At 45.1% G+C, this 25742-nt stretch overlaps 1 protein-coding gene across 2 annotated transcripts; it reads left to right on the forward strand.

Annotated features, from left to right (window-relative positions):
• The first annotated feature begins 152 nt into the window (after positions 1 to 152).
• Positions 153 to 24799, forward strand: TSPAN33 (tetraspanin 33). Of its 2 annotated transcripts, none has more exons than XM_036909062.2 (8): positions 153 to 520; positions 17954 to 18011; positions 18682 to 18809; positions 19130 to 19204; positions 20414 to 20509; positions 21884 to 22012; positions 22417 to 22578; positions 22788 to 24799. In XM_036909062.2, exons 1-8 carry the CDS (start codon positions 419 to 421, stop codon positions 22887 to 22889), a joined length of 852 nt encoding a protein of 283 aa, XP_036764957.1. In that variant the 5' UTR covers positions 153 to 418; the 3' UTR covers positions 22890 to 24799. The 2 variants fall into 2 exon arrangements, with proteins under 2 accessions (XP_036764957.1, XP_036764958.1); XM_036909063.2 differs by having other exon boundaries at positions 18685 to 18809.
• The last annotated feature ends 943 nt before the right edge of the window (positions 24800 to 25742 follow it).

Consider the following 25742-nt stretch of genomic DNA (forward strand, 5'->3'; position numbering starts at 1 on the left):
GTCCCTCACAGAACAGGTGTCTCCCCCGCCTCTCGGAGGAGAGGGATGGCCGGACACTTAGTGACATCAGCGACTGACCAATGAGAAGTCAGGCTCCGGAAGCCCCGCCAATGGGCGGTCAGGGGCGGGACCGGTTTCCTGGGAGCCGGGCGGGCCGGGCTGGTCCTCCGGCCGCTGCGGAACCGTAGCCGCTCACGCTGCTCGCAGCAGCTCCCGCGACTCCTGGCGCCTCCGGCAGCGGCGGCGTTCTCCTGCGCGCGCTTCTCCCGGACGCACAGCTGGGGTACCTCCCGCCGCGGCGCAGCTTCCCCGCCGCTCGCGCGTCGGCGGTGGCGCGGCTCATGCCCCACGGCTGGGAGCGCGCAGGTGGGCCGGCCGCCGCAGGGAGATAGGCCCCCGGGGCGACGGCGGCGCGACCATGGCCCGAAGACCCGGGGCGCCGGCCGCCTATGGGGAGGAGTTTTCCTTCGTCAGCCCGCTGGTGAAATACCTGCTCTTCTTCTTCAACATGCTCTTCTGGGTAAGTCTTGGGGTCGTGGGGGCACTGGGCTGTAGGGCAGCACCCGAGCCTAGAGTGGGCTGCCCGCGGCGGAGGTGGGGACGTCGAGGGATGCCTGGCTCAAGACACTGGCGAGCAGCACTGCTTAGTTTTATGGGCTGATGACACTTTGGGGTAATTTATCCTAGGAAGGGACACACAGTGGCGCCGTGCCTGGAGGGGGCTTTGGGGGCTTGGGGTGGTATGCAAGGGATTCAGTAAAGAATTATGTGTGGGTATTCTCTGGGCATTGGATGAAGGTCTGTGTCAGGCCAAAAATGTGGGTTTAAGCAGGAGGGGATTTTCGTGTTTGCCCAAAGTAGACCAGTGCTACATTGATGACTGGGGGACTTTCAGGCCTGGAGGCTGGGAGGCCCTGCTGGCAAAGAAAGAGGAAGGGGCAGGAAACCTAGACCTTCCCTCCCCCTTACGTCTGAGAGGGTGGGTGAAAGGGTTTCATCTCTTCCTTTTGCAGGCCTCTGGTGCCCCCGTGCCCCCAAAGGCTGAGAAGGGACAGGAATGGCCTCCAGGATGGATGTCTTTCCAAGCATTATCCCGAACTTTGTCCCACCACTCTCAGGACCAGACTCCATCCCTAGAGCCTGACAATCTTTAGCTTCTTTAAATAGGACCCTGTGTTGTGCCAGAAGGCCAAGGGTCCTTTCAGAATCTTCTGCTTGGGGATGGAAAAGTGGAAAAAATACTGGACTGAGGCCACCTGGATTCTCATCCCCAGTCTGCTATTAACTGACTTGACTAACCTGGGCAATATGCTCACCTCTGTAGGCCTTAAGTTTCCTCCTCCATAAAATCGAATCATGAAATGCTAGCTAAATCCTGTTTCATGTCGGGAGAGACTCCCAGTTTGAGACACTAGGAAGGTCCTCCCTCCCCACCCCCGACTCCCCCATTTATCTTCCAGCCACAACCACACCAGAACTGCTGTCCTAGGAGCCCATTACCCTTTGCCACCTCTGCCTGAGACCTGAAGTTCAGACTTGCAGGCAGGAGGAATCTTGAGCCCAAAATATGTTTCCTAGGAGAGGGAGCAGGCCTGGCATCTAAGCCAGTTGCTGGAAAGGTTTCACAGGGGCCATGGTGTGAAGAACAGACACAAAGTACATAAGCACTAGCCTGTTAGGACAAATAAGAGAAATCCTGGAGGGTGGTGATGACAGCTCAGCCATTGTACTAGGAAAAATGAAGTTTGAGCTCCTAACAAATCCTCAGCTATACAACTGGAAAAATTTTAGAAGACATTTTGTCCAGCACCAGCATTTTATAGATGAGAAAGCTAAAGCACAGAGTTGTTAAATGTTTTATCCATGGTCCAACAGCTAACCCAGCTTGATGGGGTGATTTTTCTAGTGAACTACATTGCCTCCAGGGGAAGTCCCTGGCCCAGATTGCTGCTCCTACAGCTAGAATGTTAGCAGTATTAGTAGTTAACCAGTCAACTCAACTTCCTATGGTCTAAGTTCTGCTTCAGCTGTAGGTTAGGGAAGAACAGAAGAAAATCCTATCACACTCTCTTAGGGTTGGGGGATGTCCTAAGGGGAATTTCCCACCTAAGGGAAAGTCCCAGTAAATCCTCCTCCACGCTCACTGAATGTGCCAGGCCAGTGACATGCCGGACCTCAGGTCCTCATTCTGACTTCCTCTACCCACCAAGGCTCTGTGTCTCCTTTGGAGCCTATGGCACCTCACCCTTATCTGTGTTCCCCAGTGTCAATAGCTGGGGCATCTGTTTCATTTGTGTTCATGCCCATTTTCTTGAACTTCCCCCACCCCGCCCCCCTTTTACCAAGTGACTTTGGGAGGTTGTAGCCAGGGTGAAAGTTTGGCTCCCTAGACCCATTTACCTTGGTAAAGATGCTTCATTCAAGGTCAGAAGACCTGGCTAACCAAGCTGGTACCACCCCAAATTAGAGAAGAGCCCCTTCTTGGCCCTACTTTAGACTCATAAAAAATCAGAGGCTCTAGAAATAGCACACTGGAGGACAAGAGGCCCAGTTTCTTTCTGGCACCAACTTACGGTGTGACCCTAAGCCAATATATCTGTCTCTCTGTCCTTAATCTTTCTCCAGTAAAGGAGAAAAATGTTCTGCCTCTGTGAACTATTTAAAGATGAATGCAGCACTTTGGGGACTGTTTTCTTTCTTCAGGACCTGGGGCCAGATCTAAGGCTGCATCACTCTGTGTCCTGGTATCACTGGGACATTGACCTTCCCAGAGGACAGAATAGACTTCCCGGAGGACAGAGTGTCACTTTTCCTCCAGGCGCAGAGCCACAGAGCTGTGTCCCACACAAGTACAGTTGGAGATGGAGGGTTGCCTCCCCGATAACGGGTCATCCTTCTTCCCATCCCCCTTCAAGGACTGGTTACTGTGTTTTCCTTTTTGCCGGCTTCCACCATCCTAATCTAATTCCCCTCTTCTGCCCAGGAGGCACCCACGGATGAGACTGTCGGCCCACTCTTCTTCCAGGCAGAGGGCATGTGCGGGCCAGCTTCTGGGGGAGCTGTGTCTGTGTGGCGTTCGTGTCTGTGCTGGAACGCATGAGGAAGGTAGCCAGCATTGTCTGGGCTCACACTCTGGTGGCAGCGGTGCGCCTAGTTACCTCTGCTGCTGTGGCTCTAGGAGCCCTGATGCTTGGGTCTATGGAGTCTGACTCAGAAAGCTGCTGGCTCTTTTGGGTCCAGGACCAATTCCTTCCATTCATGTTTCAAATTCCTTTCCCCTTGTGCCTTGGACTTCTGATTTTCTACTCAGAATCATGCTGCTGGTTACTGATTCTTGGGATCCCAATGCCTAGAGTAGTTGCCCCCAAATCCCAAAAGTTGTATGTCAGTCTTTCAGTTAAGAAGTAGCTAACTTTCCTGACGTCTCTGTATTGAACAGCTCTGTGCAGAGGGAAGACAGTGGGATGGTACATGCTTTAACAGCCTTGGGCATACATTGGGAGGAACATTATCAGGGCTGTCCAGACCAGCCACATCCGACCCTTTTCCCACTCAGGGCAGAAGTTGGGGTGGCTTTTGAGTCAGGCTGAACCTAGAAGCTCAGACCTCCAGCCCCTGTGTCTCAACCCAGCTTTCCTTGGTGGCCATGCCTCTGGGCTCCTATGGTACCTTGTACACATCTTGTTTGTCGCACCCCTTACCTGTGCTGCAATTATGCATTTATTTATGTCTCCCCCTCTAGACTTCAGACTCGTGAGCATAGAGACTGCCTCGTTCACTTCTGGACCCTGTGTTTGGCAGAGATAAGGAACTTGTTGACTGTTCAGTCAGTGAGTGGCAAATGATGGAGCAGACCTTGCAGGGTGGAGGCAGGGTGCCTCTCCTCTCTCAGGGACACCAGTTGGTCAAGATACAGCACAACCTTAAGTCCTCAAGCATTCCTGGTGGAGGAGAGGGGAATTCAGCTGTGTTCTCCTCTGCAGTGTGTCCTGTGGCCTGGCACCCCTCCCTCAAGCCAGGCCAGAAAAAATGGCAGTCATCCCCTCCAGTGTCTCTGTCTCTCAGGGCCACACATAAATACTATCTACAGAAACTGGAATTTTTCACTTTCATTGCAGCACATGTGGACCCCTGTCCAGGTCTCCCCTAGACAGATCCAGGTCTCCAGTGAGGTATCTTCTTCAAGAAATTCACTCTCCCCAGGGCACTCAGAATGCCTCTGACCACCTGCAGCTTCACCTGTTGTAACCTAGCTCAGAAGCCAAGGGAAACTGATCAGGTATCAAGCCTCCTGAGTGTCAGGGTCCCTTTCAACCACCCAACACCCATCCCCACCACACACACACCTAAATACACTAGAGACAGACCATTTCCTCCCTCACCTGCCTCCCTTCCTCATGGACTAGGCAGGCTTCTGTAAGCCAAGTAGTCATATCCTTTTTATAAAGACAAAAAAACAGCAAAAAGCCAGCAAAAAGGAAGACAAGGACCATTTCCATTGCTGTCACATCACATGCATGCCTTCTTGGCTTCCCTAATAGCTCTGTTTGTCTTGTACCAAGTAGAAAATCATAGGTTTCAAGCAGCCTTTAAAAAGGACAAAAGAAAACATGTAGTATCAAAACATTCGATAGCAGGCCATGTGTCAGGCTGGTAACTCCAGGGCCATTAGTTTGAGTGTTTCTACTGTGAGCCCTCATGGACTTTCCTTCCTCATGTATAGTTTTGGAAATCCCAAACCAGCCATGGCCTAAGGAAGAAGCTAAAGAGTTGGCCCCAGACATTGGAGGTGAAGTGTCCTGTGAACTCCTCCACTCCAGCAGGACCATTCGATCCAGTGCAGAAGGAGAAAGCCAACAGCCAGTTTAATTGCGACCTCCGACCCCAGGAATAATGGGGCCAGGATCACAGAAGGACCAGTGTGTGCAGATCCTGGACAGTGGGAGAGAGAACCCTGTTTTAGGTCTAGCAGGCTGTGATTTCTTTGACTTCATCCAGAAATAAGGATAAAAAGGACCAAGAAACTAGCAGTGCAGACCCCTCCCTGCCAGCGTCCTTCTGGGTAGGTACAGGGTTTTGATCCCACATAGGGAATCACTCTACTCTCAGCCGTCCCTGACCACCACTTTTAAAAGAAGAGGGAAAGAGATTCTAAGCAAGAGGAGGGGACTCTGAGACAGATCCTTCCACTTGGCGCAGACGGGACTTTAGCATATGGAAGGCAGTCAAGGCCAGGGCTTTCTCCCTGCACTGGTACCTCATCTTCCCCTTTCAGGCGCTGTTCCAGGGACTTCCCGCTAGGCCCTGCTGGCACCAGCACCTCATGGTGCCATCTTACTGCCCCCTACCTGAGCCTCACCCAGTTTAGAGATTACCAGCTGCTCCCCCAACTGCAGGCAGCTTCTTCCCACCTCATGATGCCCCGAGATAACTGCAGAATGCGTGTGTCCTGGCCTTGCTGTGAGCCAGAGAGGAAAGCAGCCATGTGGCCAAGGTCACAAAACTCTGGAGATGCAGGGACCTGGGTTCCAGTCTCGCTTCAGTTGCTCACTTATGGGAGCAGGGAAGTTACTTGAATTCTCCCAACATCGCTCTGTAGCATGGGGATACTAACACCCTTGGGGGGGGGTGTGGTCAGAATCAGTGAAATAGTGTGTATGAAGTGTTTAGCCCAGTGCTTGGCCCTCAGCACTCAATAGCTATTACTATAGTTAGAAATAGCTCCTACAGGCCATCGGTTGGGGTCGGACTTGCAGAGCTAGGATGAGTGCTCCTCCTGACAAGTAGATGGGGGTTGAGTCTAGGTAAAGCCAACCTTGAGCCTGACTTCCTGCTGCCTTGAACCACCTTTGCTCCTGTCCCTACTGTTAGCCTGAGGGAGATGATAATTAATGTGCTTTTGTATTTTATAGTTTACAGAGACCCCACTGTTGTCTCCAGGGGCCTTCCTTAGGTCCATTCCTCAGGGCTTGTCACACCACTTGGTCTTAAGGTGCACTCCAGTGGAAATGGACTCCAGGAAGCTAATGTGCCTGTTATTATTTGCCTTTGGACATTAGAGCTGGGAGAACTCTTGTTCAGGGCCTCAGCTTGGAGCCCTACAGTCTTTGCTCTCTTAGCGCTGATGGCCTGAAGTGTAGTTGTCCTAACAAGTCTAGAGTAAGGTCTACAATAAGAGTTTCCCTCACAAACATCAAATCATTGTTGTCTTTCCCAATTTGTAGGGAAAAAAAGTCAAAGGAATTTTTCCCATTTTCTATTTTCTTCCATGAACATTAGTATCTGTGGCTGCTTATCTGCCAGCAAGTGCTAGCAGAAGGCAAAGGGGAGAGGACAGGTAGCAACTAAATGTTATGGAAAACTAGGTTTCTATATGGGGTGGTGAAAAAGTCCTGGAACCTAATGGTGGAGGTTGTACAGCAATGTGGATGTGCTTAAGGCCACTGAACTGTACACTTTCAAATGGTTAATTTTGTGGTATGTACTTCAGCACAGTTTTTCAAAGTCAGTGTCTTGAAAGACTGAAAACAAAGATAAGAAAAAAAAAAAGCTGCAGAACTTTCCCAGGCTAAAGGAGACTTGATCACTAAATGCATGATCCTTGACTGGGTCATGGATTAGAAAAAAAGAGAAAAGCAGTTGTAAAGGACTTTATTGTGATAATGGGGAAAAGTTATATATGGACTATAAATTAGATAACAGAAATAGCATATTAAAGTTAAAAAAATAACAATAGAACAAAATTGTATGGGGTCTACTACCAGAGCACTGTAGTTTCCCAGAGGTCTGTTACCTGAACAATTCTAAGATCTACTGCCTTACACTTTGGTGTAAGGAAAAATCACCCTGATTAAAGTTTGTAAAATTATGAATCCCAGCTTAATAAAATCTGATATTTTAAAAATATGAATTTGCTAACAAATTGGGAGGGTGGCTATTTTTTAAAAAGATTTCATTTCATTTTTTAGAACAGTTGTGTTTTTCCAGAGAAATTGAGGCTATAGTACAGAGAGGACCAATATACCCCACATTCAGTTCCTCTTACTATTAACATTTTACATGAGTATGATACATTGGTGACAATAGTAGCTATACCATTATCATTAAGGCCCATACTTGGCTAAGATTTCCTTAGTTTTTACTTAATGCACTTTTTGTGTTCCAAGATCCTATCCAGGACATCAAATTTCATTTAGTTGTCATGCCCCCTTAAGTTTTTGTTGGCTGTGACAGTTTCTCAGCATTTCCTTGGCTTTGATGATTTTGACAAAGTTGAAGAGTGCTGGTTAGAAATTTTGTAGAATATACCTCTATTGAAACTTGTCTGATGTTTTTCTCATGGTTATATTGGAGTTATGGGTTTCAGGAAGACTACAGAGGTGAAGTGCCATTTTCATCACATCATATCACATACCAGTGACCTACCTCTGTTGATGTTGACCTTGATCACCTGTCTGAGGTAGGGTTTGTCAGGTTTCTCCACTGTAAAGTTAGTCTCTTCCCCCTTTTTCCACACTGTACTCTTTGGAAGGCAGTAACTTTGTGCAGCCCACAGGTAGGAGTGGGGCGTTATGCTCCACCTCCTTTAGAGTAAAGTATATAAATCATTTGGAATTCTTCTGCATGGGAGATTTGTCTTTTCTCACCATGTATTTATATATTAAGTCATTTGTATCAGTATGGGCATAGATATTTATTTTGTATTTGGGTCAATAGTTCTATACTTCTTAATTTTGATGTCCCTTTGGCACACCCACATCATTGTGAGGTTGTGTTTTGTGTTTGTTTTGGACATTCCTTGCTTTCTGGCACTGCATGCTGCTTGAGGCTTTTCTTGTATATTTCGTGCCCCATTCCAGAATCAGCCATTTTCCCAAGGAGCCCAAGGGATGGTCATTTTCATTATAAGATGATTACTCACCTTACGTATGGATCAAGGTACTGGTGCATGCAAATTATTTTATATAATTTAATCAAAACTCTTCAGAAACATGCCTCTTGCTGGACTCAGCTATTTTAGAAACTGTATCTAGCTTCTGCAAGACTTCATTCTAGCCAGAATATGAAAAGTCATTCTCAGAAGAGGAATGTCTTTATTGCCATCCTCCTCATGAAAGGAGGTCATTGGTAATATTATGGGGTATTATAAGATTTTCGGCAAAGGCTGATATGGTGGAAAGAGTACCAGACTGAGATTGGATATTGGGTTTAGTCCCGAGGCCACTGCACCCATGTGCACTTGGTCAAGTATCACTTTGCTCTTTTGGCTTCATCTATAAAAAGAGATGAGCAGCCGAGCTCATTTCTAAGGTTCTATTCAGCTCTAAAATGCTATGCTATTAACAGCAGCAGCACTAACTTCGGAATGGCAGTAGCTTTGAGGAATTCAGGGTCGGAGATGTGGGTGGGAATGTAAGTGTGAAAGGGCAAGCTGTGACTCCAGCAGAAAGAGGCAGATCAATGACAGAAATACAGAATTTCAGAGATAGCTAGTGAAGCTCCAGGTAAGCAGTATCATTAATGATCATATTAAATATTAAGATAATATTAAAATCTTAATATTGGTTTTAATGTAGTCTGCACCTGCTGTTCTAGATCCCTGGCTGAGAGTACTTTAGGCTTGTGGTTCTCAAACTTGACTGTACATTGGAATCGTCTGGAATGTATTCAGAAATACTGTTGCCTAGGTTCCAATGCCAGAGATTCTGACATACTTGGTTTAGGGTGTAGCCTAGGCATCAGGAATTTTTAAGCTCTCTCTCCCCCTCTTTCCCATTCTAATGGCAGCCAAGGTTGAGAAGCACTGCTTTAGGCTATAGATGCTCTTGCCCCTTTCCCATATAATGCATAGGGGACCACGTCTTACTGATCTGTGCAGTCCTCAAATTACCTTGTACATAGCAGCTGATTAATTGGATTGGGGTTGTATGTTAGTTTCCTGTTGCTGCTGTGACAAATTACCACAAACGTAACAGTTTTGTAAAACACAGAGAATTTTCTTAGAATTCTAGAGATTAGAAATTGAAAATAGGTCTCACTGGGCTAAAATCAAGGTGTCAACAGAGATGGGTCCTTCTGGAGGCTCTAGAAGAGAATTCACTTCCTTGCCTTCTTCAGCTTCCTTGGCCCAGGGCACTGCAGCACTCCAACCTCTGCTTCCATTGTCCTGCATATCTCCTTCTCTGACTCTGACTCTCACCTCCCCGGTATAAAGTCCTTTGTGATTATATTGGGCCCACCTAAGATAATCTCCCCATCTCAAGATCCTTAACTTAATCACATTTGCAAAGCATATCTGGCCATGTAAGGTAACATATTTACAGGTTCTGGGAACTGGAACAGGACATCTTTGAGAGGGACACTATTCTACCTACCTCAGACAGAGACAGAAATTCCTGTATTTACAGACACACATGGATTTAAGCTTCCCTGCTTTATGTAGAATCTCTTTACTTTCCCTTTCTTATTTTAGCTGTGTTAAGATTTAATCAGAGAGCATCTTTGTGAGAAGTTGTACAGCCCAGTGAAAAGTTAACATGTAAAAAAACAGTGAGGAGCGTGGGAGCAACAGAAATAAGAGCAGATACATATTTTTTAAATGGTTCAGTAAAGTGATACTCAGAACTATAGCTGGCTGCGGTGAGTTTTGAAGGGCACACAGAGATGCACGATCACTCTGCCTCCAGGCCTGGGGGAAGATGGGACCTCTGTTGTGTGGTTTCCTTGCCTCCCACCCACTCTGCCTTGCTCCCTGAGCCTCGTAGTGCAGAGGAACAAGAAGCCAGCTGGCACCCCCCAGCCCTACACGCAGCTCTACAAGAAGGTCCTTCTCTCCTGGGCAAAGGGTGTGTGGGCCAGCAGATAAGACATCTGGCCCTGAATCAGAGGCTATGCCAAATGACTGGGGGAAAGAGAGGGGACTGTGTATACAGGTAGAAAAGGGTCCTGAGAAACAAGGTTCTGGATAAGAGTTTCCCATTTACTGCTGCTGAATGTACCAGATGGCAGAGATTCCTGAGGAAAAATGTCTGACCCTATTACCTGCTATAGAGTCCAATTCCCTCTTCCCACCAAAGCCCCAAGAGGGTTCATTTCAGCTGGTCTCTGTCTCGCTGGACAGTGGAGTTTTGCTAGCCAACCTCTCCTACTGATTTGGTCAATCCCTGCTGCTGAGAACTCCCTCCAGCTAGAGCTTGACCCCAGCTATTGCCATGGTGATAGCTAGATGCTGCTTAGCACCAGCCTGGGGACTGGGCACAAAGAAAGACTGTCCATTACGATTAGCAGACATAATGTAGGGTGGGGGCACAAGGAGGGCTGTACAACACAGAGAAGACAAGTAGTGATCTATAGCATTTTACTATGCTGATGGACAGTGACTGTAATGGGGTATGTGGTGGGGACTTGATGATGGGGGGAGTCTAATAACCATAATGTAGCTTATGTAATTGTAGATTAATGATACCAAAATAGAAAGAAAGGAAGGAAGGAAGGAAGGAAGGGAGGGAGGGAGGGTGGCCAAGGGATATACACACTGGGCTGCTGTGCATTCTTGCAGACCTGGGGAGGCAGGGGCAGAGAAGGCCCCACCAGGGACCTCTGGTAGTCTTATGGATTTGTTCTCTCAGGGAGAATCCAGGAGGTTTGGAAGGTCAAAACTTCTCTATTCCTCCACACTGGAATCAGGGTTTATAAAGATAAAGGTTCCTGATAGGATTAAAGATGGCGGTGTGAGAAGTGAGACAGAGACCTCTTCCTAAAACCACATATAATATGAAAATATAATTAATACAATTAATCCTGAAAGAGCAACGGAAAAAAGGCTATACCAGATGGCATACAACTGGAGGAAAGAAGAGACGTCATGAAACAGGGTAACGTACCAAAGCTGTGACCTGGCAGGACCCAAGCTCTTTCCCAACCCCAGCTCACCAGTGGGAGGAAGAGAAACAGGGTGGGGAGGGAGTGGAGGCCTGGGACTACTGAACACCTAGCCCTGGAGATCTGCTCTGGGAGCACAAACCTACATTGTATGGTGCTCTAGTGATTTATGGGGTTGGAAAACTAAGACAGGAAGAATACCTGGAGAGACTGAGATTCCAGCTGCTTGTGGAAAACAGGGATCCATACTCACCTGATCTGGGCAGGGTGTCTGAGAGATGTGCTAAAACTGAGAGGGCTGCTAAAGGAGCAAGGATTGCACAGACTTACTGCTCAGAAGAAAGGACAGGTAAACAAAATTGTCCAGGTGCACTCTGCCCAGCAGGTTGGGAACTTTCACAATTTTCAGGTACCCAATCACCCTGGCTGGTTACGCAGCTCCAAGGGCCCCCACCATGATACGCAGCTTGCTGCACCTTCCTCCCAGCCAGCCCTCACCTGGCTCGCAAACTGGCAGTCCCTGCCCTGGCATAAGGCCAGCCAGAGGGAAACCCCTCCTACAGCAGCTACAAACACAAAGCATAGAGGCTTACACCTGTGTGTTCAGCCCACTGGTGCTGGCAGTGGAGAAAGGCATAGCAGCTGGGAAGCAGAAAACAGCTCTTTCCTCCCCCCAGGCACCAGCACCATTCTACTGTGAACCCGACATCACTCCAGGGGCTGAGCAGCTCCAGAGAGTAGAGCTTCTGGGCGCTAGAGGGTGCCACATACAAATACAAAACATCAAAGGAACCTTGTTCAAAGCAAAATCTCTACAGCACCAGAAAAAGGGTTCAGTGAGACAGAAATAATAAATCTTCCCAAAAGAGATTTCAAAATCAAAATCATAAACATGCTCATGGAGGTACAGAAAAATATTCAAGAACTCAGGAATGAATTTAGGATGGCGATCCAATCATTGTGGAACACAATAGAGGGTATTAAATGCAGATTAGATACAGTGGAGAAGACAATAAATGAAATAGAAATTAGAGAAGAGGAATACAGAGAAGCTGAGGCACAGAGAGAAAAAAGGATCTCTAGGAATGAAAGAATACTGAGAGAACTGTGTGACCAATCCAAATGGAACAATATTCATATTATAGGGGTATCAGAAGAAGAAGAGAGAAAAAGGGATAGAAAATGTCTTTGAGGAAGTAATTGCTGAAAACTTCCCCAACCTGGAGAAGAAGATAGTCTCTCAGGCCATGGAGATCCACAGATCTCCCAACACAAGGGACCCAAGGAAGACAACACCAAAACATATAATAATTAAAATGGCAAAGATCAAGGATAAGGACAGACTATTAAAAGCAGCCAGAGAGAGAAAAAAGATGACATACAAAGGAAAGCCCATCAGGCTATGATCAGACCTCTTGGCAGACACCTGCAGGCCAGAAGGGAGTAGCATGATAAAATACAACCTTACAAGGCTGACCCAGAAAGAAACAGAAAATCTGAACAGACCAATTACTAGCAACGAAATTGAATTGGTAATAAAAAAAACTACCTAAGAAACAAAACTCCTGGACCAGATGGATTCACTGCTGAATTTTAACAAACATTTACTGAAGATCAAATACCCATTCTCCTTAAATTTTTCCAAAAAGTAGAAGAAGAGGGAATACTTCCAAACTCATTCTATGAGGCCAGCATCACTCTAATACCAAAACTAAGCAAAGACAACACAAAAAAAGAAAATTACAGTCATATTTAATGCAATGAACAGAAGGGCCTCAAACCAAGAATACTTTATCCAGCAAGATTATCATTTAAATTTGAAGAAGGGATTAAACAATTTCCAGATAAGCAAAAGCTGAGAGAATTTAACCCCCACAAACCATCTCTACAATGTATTTTGGAGGGACTGCTATAGATGGAAGTGTTCCTAAGGTTAAATCGCTGTCACCAGAGGTAATAAAAAGGGATAGACAAAGACAGAATATGATACCTAATATATAAAGAATGGAGGAGGAAGAAAAGGAGAGAGAGAAAAAGAAGAACCTTTAGATTATGTTTGTAATAGCATATTAAATGAGTTAAGTTAGACTCTTAGATAGTAAGGAAGTTACCCTTGAACCTTTGGTAACCATGAATCTAAAGCCTGCAATGGAAGTAAGTACATACCTAGTGATAATCACCCTAAATGTAAATGGTCTGAATGTACCAACCAAAAGACATAGAGTAACTGAATAGATAAAAAACAAGACCCAACTAAATGCTGACTACAAGAGACTCACTTCAAACCCGAAGACATACACAGACTAAAAGTGAAGGAATGGAAAAAGATATTTCATGCAACTAATAGGGAGAAAAAAGCAGGAGTTGCAGTACTTATATCAGACAAAATAGACTTTAAAACAAAGAAAGTCACAAGAGACAAAGGAAGACATTACATAATGATAAAGGGGTCAATCCAAAAGAACAGATAACCATTATAAATATCTATGCACCCAACACAGGAGCACTTACATATGTGAAACAAATACTAACAGAATTAAAGGGGGAAATAGAATGCAATGCATTCATTTCAGGAGACTTCAACATACCACTCACTCCAAATGACAAATCAACTAGACAGAAAATAAGTAAGGAGACAGAGGCATTGAACAACACATTAGAACAGATGGACCTAACAGACATCTACAGAACTCTCCACCCAAAAGCGGCTGGATACACATTCTTCTCAAGTTCACATGGAACATTTTCAAGAATAGATCATATACTAGACCACAGAAAGAGCCTCAGTAAATTCAAAAAGATTGAAATTCTACCAACCAGCTTCTCAGACCACAAAGGTATGAAACTAGAAATAAATGATGCAAAGAAAATGAAAAAGCCCACAAACACATGAAGGCTTCACAACATGCTCCTAAATAACCAATGGATCAATGACCAAATAAAAACAGATATCAAGCAATATATGGAGACAAATGACAACAATAATTCAACACCACAAAATCTGTGGGACACAACGAATGCTGTGCTAATAGGGAAGTATTTTGCCATACAGGCCTACCTCAGGAAAGAAGAACAATCCCATATGAACAGTCTAAACTCACAATGAAACTAGAAAAAGAAGACAAATGAAGCCCAAAGTCAGAAGAACGAGGGACATAATAAAGATTAGAGCAGACATAAATAAAATCGAGAAGAATACAACAATAGAAAGAATCAATGAAAGCAGGAGCTGGTTATTTGAGAAAATAAACAAAATAGATAAACCCTCAGCCAGACTTATCAAGAAAAAAAGAGAGTCTACACATGTAAATGGAATCACAAATGAGAGTGGGAAAATCACTATGGACACCACAGAAATACAAAGAATTATTAGAGAATACTATTAACAATTATATGCTAAATGGATAACCTAGAAGAAATGGACAACTTTCTAGAAAAATACAACCTTCCAAGGCTGACCAATAAAGAAACAGAAAATCTGAACAGACCAATTACTAGCAACAAAATTGAATTGGTAATAAAAAAACTACCTGAGAACAAAACTCCTGGACCAGATGGATTCACTGCCAAATTTTAACAAACATTTAGTGAAGATCAAATACCCATTTTCCTTAAAGTTTTCCAAAAAGTAGAAGAGGGAATACTTCCAAACACATTCTACGAGGCCAGCATCACTCTAATACCAATACCAAGCAAAGACACCACACACACAAAAAATTACAGACCAATATCCCTGATAAACATAGATGCAAAAATACTCAACAAAATATTAGCAAACCAAATTGAAAAATACATCAAAAAGATCATCCATCATGATCAAGTAGGATTTATTACAGGGATGCAAGGATGGTACAACATTCAAAAGTCCATCAACATCATCCACCACATCAACAAAAAGAAGAATAGAAACCACATGATCATCTCCGTAGATGCTGAAAAAGCATTCAACAAAATTCAATATCCATTCATGATAAAAACTCTCAACAAAATGGGTATAGAGGGCAAGTACTTCAACATAATAAAGGCCATATAAGACAAACCCACAGCCAACATCATACTTAACAGCAAGAAGCTGAAAGCTTTTCCTTCAAAATCGGGAACAAGACAAGGATGCCCACTCTCCCCACTTTTATTCAACATAGTTCTCAAGGCCCTTGCCATGACAGTCAGACAACACAAAGAAATAAAAGGCATCCAGATGGGTAGAGAAGATGTTAAACTGTCCCTGTTTGCAGATGACATGATATTGTACATAAAAAACCCTAAAGAATCCACTCCAAAACTACTAGTTCTAATACCTGAATTCAGCAAAGTTGCAGGATACAAAATCAATACATAGAAATCTGTTGCATTCCTATACACTACTGATGAAGTAGCAGAAAGAGAATCAGGAAAACAATTCCATTCACAGTTGCACCAAAAAGAATAAAATACCTAGGAATAAACCTAACCAAGGAAGTGAAAGACCTATACTCTGAAAACTACAGGACACTCATGAGAGAAATTAAAGAAGATACCAATAAATGGAAACCCATCCCATGCTCATGGATAGGAAGAATTAATATTGTCAAAATGGCCATCCTGCCTAAAGCAATCTACAGATTCAATGCAATCCCTATCAAAATACCAAAAGCGTTCTTCAACGAACTAGAAGAAATAGTTCTAAAATTTATATGGAACCACAAAAGACCCCGAATAGCCAAAGCAATCCTGAGAAGGAAAAATAAAGATGGGGGATTACACTCCCTGACTTCAAGCTCTACTACAAAGCCACAGTAATCAAGACAATTTGGTACTGGCACAAGAACAGACCCATAGACCAATGGAAGAGACTAGAGAGCCCAGATATAAACCCAACTATATATGGTCAAGTAATACACAATAAAGGAGCCATGGATATACAATGGGGAAATGACAGCATCTTCAACAACTGGTTTTGGCAAAACTGGACAGCTACATGCAAGAGAATGAAACTCGATTATTGTCTATTCCCATACAGAAAAGTAAGTGAGAAATGGATCAAAGACCTGAATGTAAGTCATGAAACCATAAAACTCTTAGAAGAAAACACAGGCAAAAATCTCTTGAATATAAACATGAGCAATTTTTTTCTGAATGCATCTCCTCGAGCAAGGGAAACAAAAGCAAAAATGAACATATGGGACTACATCAAGCTAAAAAGCTTCTGTACAGCAAAGGATACCATCAGCAGAACAAAAAGGCATCCTACAGTATGGGAGAATATATTTGTAAAAGACATATCTGACAAGGGGTTAACATCCAAAATATATAAAGAACTCACATGCCTCAACACCTGAAAAGCAAGTAACCCAATTAAAAAATGGGCTGAGGGTGTGAACAGACAATTCTCCAAAGAAGAAATTCAGATGGCCAACAGGCACATGAAATGATGTTCCACATCACTAATAATCAGGGAAATGCAAATTAAAACCACAATGAGAGATCACCTCACACCAGTTAGGATGGCCAGTATCGAAAAGACTGAGAACAGCAAATGCTGGTGAGGATGTGCAGAAAGGGGAACCCTCCTACACTGCTAGTGGGAATGTAAACTAGTTCAACCATTGTGGAAAGGAATTTGGAGGTTCCTCAAAAAACTAAAAATAGAAATACCATTTGACCTGGGATTTCCACTCCTAGGAATTTATCCAAAGAATATAATTTTTCTCAGATTCAAAAAGACACATGCACCCCTATGTTTATTGCAGCACTATTTGCAATAGCCAAGATATGGAAGCAACCTAACTGTCCATCAGTAGATTAATGGATAAAGAAGATGTGGTACATATACACAATGGAATATTATTCAGCAATAAGAAAGAAACACATCTTACCATTTGCAACAACATGGATGGAGCTTGAAGATACATGCTCAGTGAAATAAGCCAGGCAGAGAAAGACAAGTACCAAACGATTTCCCTCATTTGTGGAGTATAACAACAAAGCAAAACTGAAGGAACAAAACAGCAGCAGACTCACAGACTCCAAGAAGGGACTAGTGGTTACCAAAGGGAAAAGAGGTGAGGAGGGTGGGTGGGGAGCGAGGGAGAAAGGGATTGAGGGGTATTAGGAATTGCACACATGGTGTTGGGGGGCTCATGGGGAAGACAGTGTAGCACAGAGAAGGCAAATAGTGACTCAGTGGCATCTTACTATACTGTTGGGTAATGACTGCAGTGGGGTATGGGGAGAATTTGATAATATGGGTGAATGTAGTAACCACATTGTTTTTTTCATGTGAAACCTTCATAAGAGTGTATATCAATAATACCTTTAAAAAAAAAGATAAAGGTTCCTTTGCAGAGGCCATTCCGTTCTTTTACACACATGTATTCATGGATTCATTCTCTCACATTGGTATGTACTTTCATTCTCGTATTTGACACCATACTGACCTCCAAGAGAGTCAGAGACTGGGAGTGTTCATCTACTCAGGCCTCCTTTGGCTTTAAGGCGCACCCTTTGATGTAGCTAGATTAGAATTCAGAACTTCAGAAGTTTCTATGTAACCCTGTCGAAGTTAACTATTAGTAATGATAGATAATATTTATTGTCAGGCCCTGCATCAAATGCTTTCCATGTATTAGTTCATTTAACTTCCACAGCAATTTTATTAAATTGTTGTTTGATATTAAATTTAATTTTGATTTTGAAATTAAGTAGTTGTTTTTAATTCTCATCTTCAAATACCGAAAGACTCAGAGATTTGTCCAGCGTGGGCCCAGGTTTGATTTCCTCCAAGGCCCATGTTCTTAACCACTGTTCTTAACCTTGTATTGCCTCAATTTCCTCATCTGTGAAATGGGGAAAAGAGCTGCCTCTCAAGGTAACTGTGTTGTGAGGATTGGATGAGATCATCTTGGTAAATAAAGCTTTTCTTGGAGGCCAAGCGCTGACAGGTACTAGCAGTAGTGTCACTGAGGAGAAGAAAGATGCTCATACCTGGGTCCCGGGAACGTCATCCTCCTGCTCTCCTTTGAGGTTATCCGTGGTGATCAGGGCTCTCTGCTTTCCAAAATCTCAGGGTCTGGGTCTTCTCCTGTCCCTACAGGTGATTTCCATGGTGATGGTGGCTGTGGGAGTCTATGCTCGGCTGATGAAACATGCAGGTGAGCTATAGGCCCCCCTCGTCTCCCTAGTACTCTTTCCAGGCCCCTTCCTCCTATGCCTCCTTCAGCCCTGGCCCTCTCACACTCCTTCCCATATTGGCTATGCCGCTGCCTAGCCAAATCTTGGCAGCCATGCATCAGGCCAAGGCATCAGGCCACCATGCTAATTCACCTGGATTTCTTTCAGCTCCTACAATTCTTCCGAGATATGCCTGCATTTTAGGCTTAGGAAGCGTCTGGGAAAGAAGGTGTGCCTCAGGGAGCAGAGAGTATCAGACTTTTTGCGCCACCCTCTCTCTGTGCTGGAGTAACTCAACCTGCATTCCTATTTCACTGCACAAAGTCTCTGGGAAACTGAATCTGCAAAGCTAGCAAACCTAATGCTATTCTAATTCTTTTCTGGAGCGAAAGTGGTCCCTCCTCTCTTAAGTCCGGGAATAAAGGCTTGTACTCTGTTAGTTCCTCCAATAAAATGCCTCAAACCTTCCAGACCCTTTGTGTTCTCCCCATGGGAGGGAGGACTGCCTCTCTGTAACCTTCACCAACCACACTAGATTCCCCCACCAGAGGAGAATAGTCTGGGGGGTGCTGGTCACTCCCAACCCCATCCCTGGGTTCCACCCTCAGTCGGGCCACCAGGCTCAGGCTGAGAAAAAACCCTCTCCCCCAGAAGCAGCCTTGGCCTGCCTGGCAGTGGACCCAGCCATTCTGCTGATCGTGGTGGGTGTCCTCATGTTCTTGCTCACTTTCTGTGGCTGTATTGGATCCCTCCGTGAGAACATTTGCCTCCTGAAGACGGTGAGTGGTCAGAGAAAGACACTGCCCCCCTCCTCCATGTGCCTCTCAGCCTCCTGTTGCCATTCCTACAGCCTTGTGGGTTCCTCTGTCCCATCCTTCCTCCAAGGCCCATGCTGTCCACTCCTCACTGTAGAGCTCAGCCAGTGACCCAGCGCACAGTGGCCACTTCCAAGACAGCCTCCCAGAGGCAGCAGCCTTTACCATAAATGGGACATCTGGGCAAAGTGCCCTTTGGCCCCCCAGTACTCCCCATGGCCCTGGAAGGTGCCACTGTCCAGCATGGTCACAGACAGTCTCCTTTTCCTGCCTGCTCCCCACAGTTCTCAGTCTGCCTCATCATCGTGTTCCTGCTACAGCTGGCCGCTGGGGTCCTGGGCTTCGTCTTCTCAGACAAGGTAGTGTTGGGAACCAAGGGGCCTCCTCAGGTATGAACCAAAGGGAGGAAGGGGAAGGTTCCTGCCTGTGATCAGCCTGATTAATTAATCACTCTGCTCATTCCCTCTGAGAATCATCAGCCTTTGAAAGGTTCTCCTTAGGGATAAATGAATGGCCTTTAAAGTCACCATATTTGAACAGAATTTCAAGAGTGTAAAGGTGTTTTCTTCTAACAGTCTGAGGGACCAACAGGGAAGTAAATTCTATGAACACAAAGTTAAAATAACCAGCAAACTTCAATAGCAATGATTGGGTAAAGCTCAGTTACCAAATGGACCACTGACAATAGGAAGGGCCTTTTATTTATTTTAAAAATTGTTTATTGGGATAAACAGAAGGAAGGAAAGGGGAAGTAAACAAGATTTTGAATGGTGCTTAACATACCTGTAAGTGTTCTGCCATTTGGTGACAGTCCTGTTACGTAGTTTTGTTTTTTATCTGCTAATTTTTTTTACATGGAAGTATAGTTGATATACAATATTGTTTTCAGATGTACAATATAATGATGATTCAACAATTATATATGTTACAAAATGCTCACCAGGATAAGTACAGTTGCCATCTGAGTTATAGTTTTTTAATTATGAACCAAAATTATTTTCCCAAAAGGCAGATGACTGCTGGGGACAGGTATAGGGCTCTGGATGGGAAACTGAGGAGCATAACAGAGCAGAAGGAAGAGAGCATGATAGAAACCAGGAAACTGAGAGCCACTGAATTCTTTCAGAATGTCATAGTCCTTCGGCTTAGTAAAATCCTAAAATAAAAATCTGTTTTGAGTCTAAGAAAATGCAATTCTGTTATATCCACTAGAGGTCAGTGCCTCAGCTCAGTATACCCTTTTCCACTAAAAACAACAACCAAAAGTTAGGCTTTGCATTATCAACAAGTTTTTGTGGTAATGGTATTCAGAGGTGGGTAAATATTGGACTATCTTGAAATGTGGCTCTGAGAAGTGGCAACAGCAGATCCAGCATTTCTCTTGCCCACTGGCACCAGAGGACAGAGGGATAGATGGGGTCTGGCACTAGCCATCTTCCAGGACTTGGTTCTAATTTCAAGGCCGACTTAAATAAAGAAGGCTGACCATTGTCTACTGTTATTTCTTCAGGGGGGAACATGTTGGGAGCTAGTCCTGTATTTTGATTTCCTACTCATATCTCTGGCAGGCAAGAGGGAAAGTGAGTGAAATCATCAATAATGCCATTGTGCACTACCGAGATGACTTGGACCTGCAGAATCTCATTGATTTTGGACAGAAGAAGGTATGGGTTAAGAGTGGGGGTGGGAGCCAACCTGTGGTCTGGGAGGCTGTGAGAAAAGGTTAATGCCATCCCAAGAGATACCTCACCCTCCAGGCCTGTAGGCTTCTTTAGCACCTGCCAGGTAATGGATTCTGGGAACAGGTTTGGCAAACGACCATACATAGCAGAGTGCTTTAAAAGTACCTTTAAGGGCACAGAACAGTCTGTGTAGTAATCTACCATTTGTGTAAAAAGGGGAGGAAGGAATATACATATTTGCAAAAGGAATGTGGAAGGATATGTAAGAAACTGATATAAGTGGTTACTTATAGAGGGATGAGGAACTCAGCAGACAGATTTTTTTAATATCACCTGTTCAGAACTTTTTTTAATGATAGTAAAATATACATAGCATAAAATTTACCTTTCTAACCATATTTAAAGTATACAGATCTGTGGCACTAAGTACATTCACACTGTTGTATAACCATCATCACCATCTACTTCCAGAACTTTTCACCTTCCCCATTTAAAACTCTGTCTGCATTAAACACTAACTTCCCACTTCTCACTCCCCAGCTCCTGGCAACCACCGTTGTACTTTCTGTCCCTATGAATTTGAATTTGAGTACTCTAGGTACCTCATATAAGTGGAATCATGCAGTATTTGTGCTTTTGTGACTGAATCATTTCACTTAGCATGTCTTCAAGGATTATCTGTGTTGCAGGATATATTGAAGTGGATTTCCTTTTTAAGGCTGAATAATATTCCATTGTGTGTATATATCACATTTTGTTAATCCATTTATCTTTCGATGCACATGTGAGTGACTGCCACCTTTTGGTCATTGTGAGTAATGCTGCTATGAATCAAAAGTCAAATTTTAAATAAAAGTGCTTCTGAGACCAGTGCTGAGTTCCTCTTCCCTTGGTGCAACAGGCACTTGACTTGGATCGTACTTGCTTTCATGAATTATGGATCCACAATATTGAAGACTCTCCTCTTGTGTTTTCTCTATATTAAGACAAATGTTTTCAACAGTGATTGTTTAATTATTTCAACCAGTATTTTTTCACATGCCTTTTTGCCAGGTTCTATGCTATGCAGGACAAAAACCAGAAATTGCCCTCAAGGAGCTCAAAGTTGAATGTTTAAAACAAAATATATATACAACTACCATAAGTTATAACAAAATACATACAGTAATAGAAATTAAGAAGAGAAAACTTCTTCAGGTGAAAGCCACTGAGAAACTGGAGCTCAAATTTCAAGGTTGTGGTTAAACTTAACAAGTGGAAGCTTGCCATAGACTTTTGGTTGCTCTGAGAATTCCCCTGGTCACCTAAGTGTGAGAAGTGGGTGATTCTTAACTTTTGTGGTGGTTTTTTTTGCAGTTCAGCTGCTGTGGAGGGATTTCTTACAAGGATTGGTCCCTAAACATGTACTTCAACTGTTCGGAAGACAACCCCAGCCGTGAGCGCTGCTCTGTGCCTTACTCCTGTTGCTTGCCTACTCCCAACCAGGTGAGCACACTTCCCACATTTCCTCTTGGCCAGTGATCTGAATTGCTTTCTGATTAGGGCGGTCACTACTGGGAATCCCCATTCCCCTGCTTAAACAATCAGTTTTCTAGGACAGCTGTCAGATGTTTTTTCCTTCACCCCAATCTGATGGCTCTGTTAACCTTTCACTCTTCTAGCCCACATGGGGGTTCAGAAGGGACCGACAGGTCTAAAAAGCAAGGAGAACTGGACTCAGATCCATCAGAGAAAGGGAAGCCTGCCTGCATTTAGCAACTTCCAACCTAGTATCCTCCACATATTTCTCTAACAATTTAGGAATTTGGAAAGGGTGGAAAGCCCATCAGCTAAGGTCCAAAAGAAAAGGTTATTAGGAGTCCCATTTGGCTTTTCATCTCTCTCTCCAGGTAGTGATCAACACCATGTGTGGCCAAGGTATGCAGGCCCTTGACTACTTGGAAGCTAGTAAAATCATCTACACTAATGGCTGTATTGACAAGTTGGTCAACTGGATACACAGCAACCTCTTCTTACTTGGTGGTGTAGCTCTGGGCCTGGCCATCCCCCAGGTAACTTAACCTGTAAGACTTGTGGGCCCCACAAGTCTGCAAAGACTCCTTTGTTTTGGGGAGGGCACCTGGGGATCCGCTAGGGTGTCAGGCACTGACATTGCTGAGGAGCAGGGAATGGGATGGTGCTGACCATGCTGGGAAGACTGAGTCAGGGAAAATAAAGGCATCACTCATTGCTTAGGGCCCAATCTTCTTGCCTCTCCCAGCTGGTGGGAATCCTGCTGTCCCAGATCCTTGTGAATCAGATCAAAGATCAGATCAAGCTACAGCTCTACAACCAGCAGCACCGCGCTGACCCATGGTACTGAGAATTCCATCCGCACTTCCTCACTATGGAGACAGGCAAGCCTCATTGACCAACAGCAGTGAATACAGCTCTCAGCACCAAATGGAGATTTGGATTCCAGTCCCCCAGTGACAGCCCAGTGGGAAGAAGCAAACTCCAGATGGGCAGCAGGCGGGGTGCATAGGTGGCTCAAGTCTCAGAAGGATGTGCTTCCTCTCCCCATCCTAGCCCTCAGCGTTGTTAGAAAATTATTTTGTATTGTTTTTATGGATTTGGGTTTATGTTTTTGAAAGTTTTGTCTGGGCAGAGATGTTTGGGAAATGGCAGTTGCTAGCTGCTACTTCTCACTGAGGCACTAAAACTGACAGCTCTACTAGGGCTGCTGCTGAGCTTGATGGACAGATATAATCAGATTCTGACTGTTGCCAGCAGGATCTGCCTGGAGTCCAGTTGGCACCGTACCAGCTCCAGAAGGGAAAGGAGCAGAGCAGGCAGTGAGCTTGGGGGTCGGCTGGGGACAGTTTGTCTGTGTTGGGTAGGACTGGAAGGCGGTATGTTTACTAAATGCCAGCCCTGCCATCCTCCCAGGTAGTCATAGTGAGCTACATCCTGCCCCACCCTCATTGCCATGGAAACATGGAGCAAGGGCAAGGGGGTGCAACAGCAGCCAAATTCATCCCTCTCCTACCCCCACTTTGAAAAATGTTTGGAACCATGGTCTCTATTCTACCGCCAGCAGACGTGGGATTGAGCCATATGTGCCCTTGAATTCCTCCTGTCTGGCCCTCCCTCTCCAGTAAGTGGAGTTTCTTTAACCTTGGCAGTGTGGAGAGGAGAGGGAACACCCTTGTTCCCAAGCACCAAGCTCAGTATTCCTAGTGTAAGAAGCAGGGATTGTGTTGGGGCAGGGGCAGCCAGAGAAGGCAATAAAAGTTTGTTGACCTGGGCTAAGCAGGACTCCATGAATTTTCCATTCTGGCAACCGGAAGGGGAGGGGTGGAAGGGCCCAGCTGGTGGGAGGGGACTGGACTCCCCTGACCACTACAGTACCTTCTTGGCCCCACCACTTGCCCTATATCCCCAGGCAGAAGCACTGCACCCCTTTCACAACCCCGCCCTCTCTGGTCTACATTAGGTGAAAGATTTCCAGTTCTGGATCTGTGAGTGGTGTAATTTTATCCCAAAACCCGATTTAATTTTTTTCCAAACTAAATTAATTAAAAATTTTCGGGATGGGAGTGGGTAAGGCTACATAACTGCCAATCAATAGTCTAGCCCTCTGCGCTGCGGGGGAGGAGAACGAGGAGGATGAAGGCCATCGTCTTCACTCCCAATCTGGGCCATCTGCCTCCCTCCTCCATCTTTATCTGAAGGAGCTGGGTACCGCCGCCGCTCTTCGCTTTTTCTTACTCGGAAGAGACGTGCAGCGTGCAGCGGTACTTACTCGCGCTCAGACGAGCGTGCGAAGGAGGCAGGCTGGGAGGCCCCGAGCAGGGCGGCCGGGCGGGCGCGTCCGGGGGCGGGGCCGGGGCGGGGCCGCGCGGCGCCGTGGGTGGTCCCTGCCCCCGCCGAGGCCCGAGCCTGAGCCTCAGCACCCGGCCGGGCAAGAGTTGGGGGCTGAGTTGCGAAGGAGCGGGTGCTGGGCTGTGTGACCCCGCTATCCCGTGAGGGTCCCCCGAAATCTCCTCGTCCCCTGCTGCCCGGGGACTCAGACTAGGGGCTTGGCCTGAGTTGGGAAAGACTCGAGAGAATCCCTCCCCTGTTGGGGAGACAGTCGCGAGTTCTCTCTCCCTGCCCCCAGTTTCTCCAAAGCGAGCCTTCTGCTCCCGAGAGGGCGCCTTTCCAGCAGCCGCCCGGGGAACCCAGCCAATGTTTAGCTCCAGCTAGTAACAGAACGGAAAGAGAAAAATAAAATCATCACAAATAAAAAAAGTTAAAGTAAGGGCTTTTTATTCTGGGAGAGAAGAGAAAAAAAAAAGGCGCGCTTTCTTGGTGCCAGAGACGTGCGTTTTATACTTTTTCTTTTGGTGTCGCGGACGCAGAAGTCTCTAATTTGGGTTCGGAGTCGGGGTGTTGCACCTTTCCAGTTCACCGTCTCTAAGGAGCTCACCTGGCAGGGGCCTGTTTGGGGCCCCTTTGAGAAGGCATAGCGGGCCGCAGAAGCAGGATTCATATCCAGATTTGTTAAACTCCAAACCTCTAGTGTCTCTCCGTATCTAGCCTTTGGGATTGGATAAAAGGGTCGGAAATTTCTGCTCAAGCCCCAGGCCTTGCCCAGGGCAAATGTTCAGAAGCTTATAATGCAGGTTTCTCAGTGTCTTTCTGGTTCTCAGTTTCTCTCTAGGTTTCTTTGGCCTGATGCTGGGAGAGAAAGTGCCCCAATTTTGAAAAAGGTTTCTCACTGTTATTTCATGTTTCAATTTAATTTGTCCCCTGAATCTTTTCTACTAACCTTAGTCTCAAGCACTGAGGTTAACACCAGTATCTTAGAACAGCTATGAAATCTAGACATCAAAAGTGGGTGAATAGAAAATTCCTAAGGCAGCAGAAATCAGGCTGGGTGAGCAGAAGTGGAGAGAAAAGGCCTTAAGAATGATGAAAATCTGGCCAGGGTGACATGGTAAGAAAGGTATCACTAGGTTCTGTGGGCCTCAAACCCTGTAATTTAAACAAGGACTTGAGTCTGAGAGCACAAATTTTACAGAGTATTCAATGAAATTCTGTTTCCCTCTGCATTCTATTTCTATTGCTGCTATAACAAATTTAGTGGCTTAAAACAACAGAGATGTGTTTTCTTACAGTTCTGGAAGTCCAAAGATCAAAATGGTCTCACTGGACTAAAATCAAGGTGTGAGTAGAGCTGAGTTCTGCAGGC

This window comes from Manis pentadactyla, chromosome 7 (genome assembly GCF_030020395.1).
Source record: "Manis pentadactyla isolate mManPen7 chromosome 7, mManPen7.hap1, whole genome shotgun sequence".
Taxonomy (NCBI): Eukaryota; Metazoa; Chordata; class Mammalia; order Pholidota; family Manidae; genus Manis; species Manis pentadactyla.